At 52.1% G+C, this 5,619-nt stretch overlaps 1 protein-coding gene across 2 annotated transcripts; it reads left to right on the top strand.

The window, feature by feature from the left end:
- Window positions 1-537: 537 nt before the first annotated feature.
- ZCCHC3 (zinc finger CCHC-type containing 3) lies at window positions 538-3,296 on the top strand. 2 transcript variants are annotated; one of them, XM_007446881.1, is made up of 2 exons: window positions 538-910; window positions 969-3,296. In XM_007446881.1, exons 1-2 carry the CDS (start codon window positions 557-559, stop codon window positions 1,827-1,829), a joined length of 1,215 nt encoding a protein of 404 aa, XP_007446943.1. In that variant the 5' UTR covers window positions 538-556; the 3' UTR covers window positions 1,830-3,296. The 2 variants fall into 2 exon arrangements, with proteins under 2 accessions (XP_007446943.1, XP_007446942.1); XM_007446880.1 differs by having other exon boundaries at window positions 539-934; window positions 987-3,296.
- Window positions 3,297-5,619: the final 2,323 nt, after the last annotated feature.

A 5,619-nucleotide genomic window follows, 5' to 3' on the forward strand; every position in this document is an offset into this window, starting at 1 on the left:
TTTGTATGTTTGAAAATGTTCATAATCCAACGTTGGAAAAATAATGCATTGTGATCTGCTTTGGGAGGAGGAAGGGCTAAGTTTTGTCTTTGTTTTGTTTATAGAAAAGGTACAAAAATGAAAACAAAATGGGCGAAATCTTCCTCAAGTCTCTCCCGCCTTCGGGCTGTGGGCCGTTAGTAAAACTGCTTGAATGAAATCATCGAGGACCGCTTGCGAAATACCAAATCCTCGAGAGCGAGGCCCAAAGCTGCCAAACCCTCGCGAGGGACAGGGACGCGCTCCAAGCTCCGCATCCCACTTCGGTGCCGAGGAGGTAGGATTGGAGCGAGCACTAACGGAAACGCGGCCAGGCCGTTACCAGGGGTTTCCCGGCCCGCGGCCGCTGACCGCCGAGTGCCGCAAGTAAATACCTTAGCGGGGCGGGGGAGAGAAGCGTCGAATTAAAAAAAAAAAAAAAAAAAGCCCAAACCCCCACAGCCCCGGGCGGGCGGGCGCGCGCCATGGGCGCCCTTTGGCTGCGGGAGTGAGTGGAGGATGCTGGGAAGGAGGTAAAATGGCCACCGGCGGCGGCGCGGAGGAGGAGAGGAAGCGGGGGCGGACGCAGCTCCTGTCCCTTGCGCGCCCGGCGGCCCGGGCCGATGAGGCCGAGGGCGGCCGCGAGAAGATGGGCTGGGCCCAGGTGGTGAAGAACCTGGCCGAGAAGAAGGGCGAGTTCCGCGAGTCGCGGCCTCCGCGGCGGGAGGAGGAGGGCGGTAACGGCGCGCGCGGCGGGCTCAGCGTCCCCGCGGGCCTGGCGGCGCCGGGCCTCGGTGACTTTCCACCGGCCGGCCGCGGGGACCCGAAGGGCCGCCGGAGAGACCCGGCCGGCGAGGCGACGGACGCCCGCAAGAAGAAGGGCGCAGCCGAGGCGGCCAGGGGGAAGAAGGCCGAAGTCGGACGCCCGCAAGAAGAAGGGCGCAGCCGAGGCGGCCAGGAGGAAGAAGGCCGAAGTGGCGGCCATGGCGGCCCCGGCCAAGCCCGACGCGGCCGAAGACGCGGCCGAGCGGCCCCCACAGGACGAGCAGGCGACGGCGGCTGGCCCCGCGGCGGGCCCGGGCAAGGGCCGCTTCCTCGTGCGCATCTGTTTCCAGGGAGACGAGGGCGCCTGCCCAACCCGGGACTTCGTGGTGGGCGCTCTCATCCTGCGCTCCATCGGCATGGACCCGAGCGACATCTACGCGGTCATTCAGATCCCTGGCAGCCGGGAGTTCGACGTGAGCTTCCGCTCGGCGGAGAAGCTGGCCCTATTCTTACGCGTCTACGAGGAGAAGCGCGAGCAGGAGGACTGCTGGGAGAACTTTGTGGTGCTGGGGCGGAGCAAGTCCAGCTTGAAGACGCTCTTCATCCTCTTCCGGAACGAGACGGTGGACGTGGAGGACATCGTGACCTGGCTCAAGCGCCACTGCGATGTGTTGGCCGTGCCGGTGAAAGTGACCGACAGGTTTGGGATCTGGACCGGGGAGTACAAGTGCGAGATCGAGCTGCGCCAGGGGGAGGGTGGGGTCAGGCACCTGCCGGGGGCCTTCTTCCTGGGGGCCGAGAGGGGCTACAGCTGGTACAAGGGGCAGCCCAAGACGTGCTTTAAATGTGGTTCCCGGACCCACATGAGTGGCAGCTGCACACAGGACAGGTGCTTCAGGTGCGGGGAGGAGGGGCACCTGAGCCCTTACTGCCGGAAGGGCATCGTGTGTAACCTCTGTGGCAAACGAGGACACGCCTTTGCCCAGTGTCCCAAAGCGGTTCACAATTCCGTGGCAGCTCAACTAACCGGTGTGGCCGGGCACTGAACACCCGCCTGCCTGCCAGGGTGAACACAGAGCCAGCTTACCCCTCTTAAGTGCCAAAACTTTTTTTTAAACCATTTTTTATCGTTTTTGAAGGAGATCTTAAAACTACAAGAGACATCTCACTTTGCCTTCCTAAACTGAGTTTACTCCATTTCAGCCTTTCCTGAATTTGGTGACTCTGTCATCAGTAACGACTACCGACCGACAACTGTAGTGTGCAGATATGTCTCCCCTCCCTTGTTTAAAATTTATTTTCATTTTTGTATTTGGAGATTTTTTTTCTGGTACTTTTTACTCCCCACCCCATGTCTTCTCCCCGGATTTTCATTCTTCCGGCTGCCTTGCTCATCTTTGTGCCCCAGTGCTAGGTAGGGGCCCAGCACATGGTCGGCACTCCATCAATGTTTGTTGAATTGAGAACATTGTTGACCCTGGCTTCTGTCAGGGTGTCTATCTTTTGCAGCTCATCCCGTCCCCTTTTAATTTGCTGCTTCTAATCTATGTGGTCTGAGAATTTGTGAAACCAGTGTTGTTAGAAGTGTATGTAACCTGAGTCAATAAGCTCTGAATGGTGGCCAAGGGCCTCTCTTATGGCATTAAAATGCATGGACTTTGTGACAGCACTTTCAGTGGCTCAGAAACCATTCTTCACAGAATCATGGAATCTAGAATTTTCCTGCTGGAAAAGACCTAAAAATTGGTCTAGACCAATCCACTGGTTTTCCAACAGATGAAACAGGACCAGAGAGGTTAAATGACTGGGTCAAAATCACATAGCTGTCTGGTGCCAGAGCTAGCCTAGAGTAGAGTTCCCTGACCCCAAGCCCGGTGCTCATTCCACTACCTCTCACACCCCACAACATTTTCCTCAACACTTGAGGGCCCAGAAAGTCTGCTCTTTCCAGAATAATGAGCCCAGGGGAATGCTAAGAAATCATCTGCGGAAGGAAGCAGAAGACTTGGCAGGAGCTTCAGAATACTTGGGAGATACGGAAGGGACAAAGGAACATAATCCAGGGTGTACTCATTGCCCCCTGGGGTACCATATCTGGATTAAAGTAGCCCTGCTCCTTTGTGGCCTTCCCCTTCCCCCCTTCCCCGTTCATTGCCATCAGTGAGAAATAGAGGTGCTCCTGAGTAAAGAAAGGTTTACATTTGCATCTTAGCCTCAATAGCTAGCGTCCCCAGAGAAGCAGCCGACTGGAGCTCACCTGCAACCTCCGGACTCTCAGGAGAAAGACGGAATTCCAATGAGCTGTTAACTCTAAAATGTACTTGGGAAATAGGCCAAGCTAGAGGTTATTGGGTCTACTAAGTGTTATCAAGTTAAAGTAGAAAAGACAGTACACTGCTTTTCTTATAGTTTTTGTCTTTCCTTTATGTTTTGCTATTTTCTTGTGGCTTAGAATGTAAAATCGATTGTTTAAAGTTTTGTTCTGAATAAATATTTATCTTTTGTATTGCTAACACTGCTGCACTATTTCCTTTCAAAATGTTAGATGCATAGGTTCACAGACCCTAGTTCAACCAAGGCTTCCCACACACCATTTGTTTACTCTGCATATACATTTCCAGCCCGCAGGCAACACTTAACACCTACTATGATTTCCCGGGCCCTTGGGAGTTGTTACCTAAACCTTTGCATCAAAATCACTTAGCATACTGTTAAAACTAAAGTGTTTAGTCCTAACTCAGTTCTGAGCAATGGGAATCACTGGAGTGAGTGAAATATTTTTAGTAAGCACCCCAAGCAACTCTGATGGGCAGCCAGGTTTGAGACCACAGTTCGGAATGGTACTAACATGACTGAGAGGGACTGCCCTCAGGAGATTGCAAACCAGTGGGAAAAACTGAGGTAGGATGTCAGTTTCATCATCATAATGGTTATTGGAAGTGTACTGAATTGGATACAAAGTATTCATGGGCTTTAGAAAAAATGCCATCTCTCCCAACTCTAAGGGAGGAAGAGAGAAAGGGTCCAGGAAATTTCCCATAGAGCTGACTCACTCCTCCAAGCTAGCCCTGGAGACTCCGGACACAACCCTCTGAGGGATTTTCTAGCCCTGAGATGATAAGATGATCTGATCCTAAGAATTAATGTTCCCGGTGTATTGATTCTCTGACTCAGTGATTTGAGGGTATTTCCAGAGCTGATCTGGTACAGTTGAGGCCTGGTTGGCTCTTCAGCATCCTGCCTTTCAGAGCCAGCTCAGCCTTTCTCCTTCCTGTCTCCCAAGGCAAACACAGCCTTCCCTCCTCCTTCCTTCCCTCCCTCCCTCTGTCCTCTCTCTCCTCCTCTCCCCCTCCTCTGCCACGGGTTTCCCTCCCGCACTGTGCTGGAGGCCTGACGTGGGGGGAAAAAGCCTGTATTCATCATAGTCCCCTCCCCCTTCCTCCTAGCAGGCACTGTGCCAAGGAGCCTCCTTGGAAGGAATCTTCCCTCTCTGCCCCTCCCCCCCAACTCTACTGGAGAGAGCAGAGGAAGAAACTGTTTCCCTGCCCTTCCCCTCCCCGCCCCCCTATCCGCTTCAGGGCCTCCAGCCTGGCAGTCTGGGGACTGAGCCACGGGCTGGAGCAGAACAAACCTCCCCCAGCTTCCTCTCCTGATCCAGCAGCCCCCAACTTACAATCCCTCACTGTTCATGGGCTCCTGGGAAGTGTGTGGAGATCCCCAGCCTGAGGCTGGCTGACTAGCTGACATTCATTTGTTCAGCTTACAATACTGAAGGCCATTAAGAGCCAGACCCGTGCACACAAGGCACTCTGCATACACCCGTGAATAAGACTGTGCACTTGCAGAGGGAGCTACAGATAAGTAACATGGAAGCAATTTTTTAAATAATAATAACTATTTTTTAATGTTCTAGAAAAGAGCGTAGAATTGTCTCAAATGCAGTTCTACTAGAAGAGATGATGTCTGGACTGAAACCTGCAAAATGAAGGAGTCAAGTAAAGAAGGAAAAGATATTCAAGCAACAGAAGCAGCCTGTGCAAAGACCTGGAGGCTAGAGCACAGGGTGTGTTCAGGCTGGCTGGAGAGTCACAGGAAGATGTGGTTGGGAAAAGGCCAAGGGGAAGTGACAGGGCTTGTCAGTGTGTTAAAAGGCTTGATTTTGTCCTAACACCCTCCACTCTGGCCGCCTTCATTCCATTCATTTAACACTCTTAACATTCGTATGTTAAGCACCAACTCTTTCAAGGCAACGAATTGCAGCAAAATAGTCAAGCCCTTTGGGGCTGGAATTCTAGAGTCATACAAGTATATAATCTGTAATAATGCATTGAAAGAAACATACAGAGTGACATGTTTAATAAGGAAAACTGATCTGTTCTTGGGGGGATCAGGGATAACTTCCCAGACAAAATGTTTGAACTGAGATCAAAAGATTATATAAGAAGTTAATTGAAAGGTGCGGGTGGGGGTTAAGTGGTGGTAAGGGTATGAGCCTAGGTTTGCGTAAGGATAACAAGTATAACAACCCTATAGTGGGAGGAGGCACAGTGGATTCTAGAAACCAAATGAAAGCCAGTGTTTAGAAACAAACCACTCTAGGTATTGAGGAAAGTGATGGGCTCTAGGCTGGATATTAGGAATGATTCCTAGAACACCATGGAACTGACCTACCAGGGGAGCTAGTACCTCTCTCACAGTCAGAAAGGAGCCAGGAGGCCATCACTGGAAAGGCCGAGTTTGAGGACACACTGCGGAAGCTGCCACTCAAGGACAGGATGCCACTGCCAATGCTACTGCTAGAACAGTGGAATGTCAAGCCCTTGAAGCCAGAGATCA

The sequence above is a fragment of the Lipotes vexillifer genome, unplaced genomic scaffold, assembly GCF_000442215.2.
Source record: "Lipotes vexillifer unplaced genomic scaffold, Lipotes_vexillifer_v1.1 scaffold75, whole genome shotgun sequence".
Lineage (NCBI taxonomy): Eukaryota > Metazoa > Chordata > Mammalia > Artiodactyla > Lipotidae > Lipotes > Lipotes vexillifer.

Coding starts and splice junctions, on each gene's coding strand:
- ZCCHC3 (XM_007446880.1), top strand. CDS start 557: ATGGCCACCGGCGGCGGCGCGGAGGAGGAGAGGAAGCGGGGGCGGACG. Junction 935..986: donor CCAGGGGGAAGAAGGCCGAA/GTCGGACGCCCG, acceptor AGGAGGAAGAAG/GCCGAAGTGGCGGCCATGGC.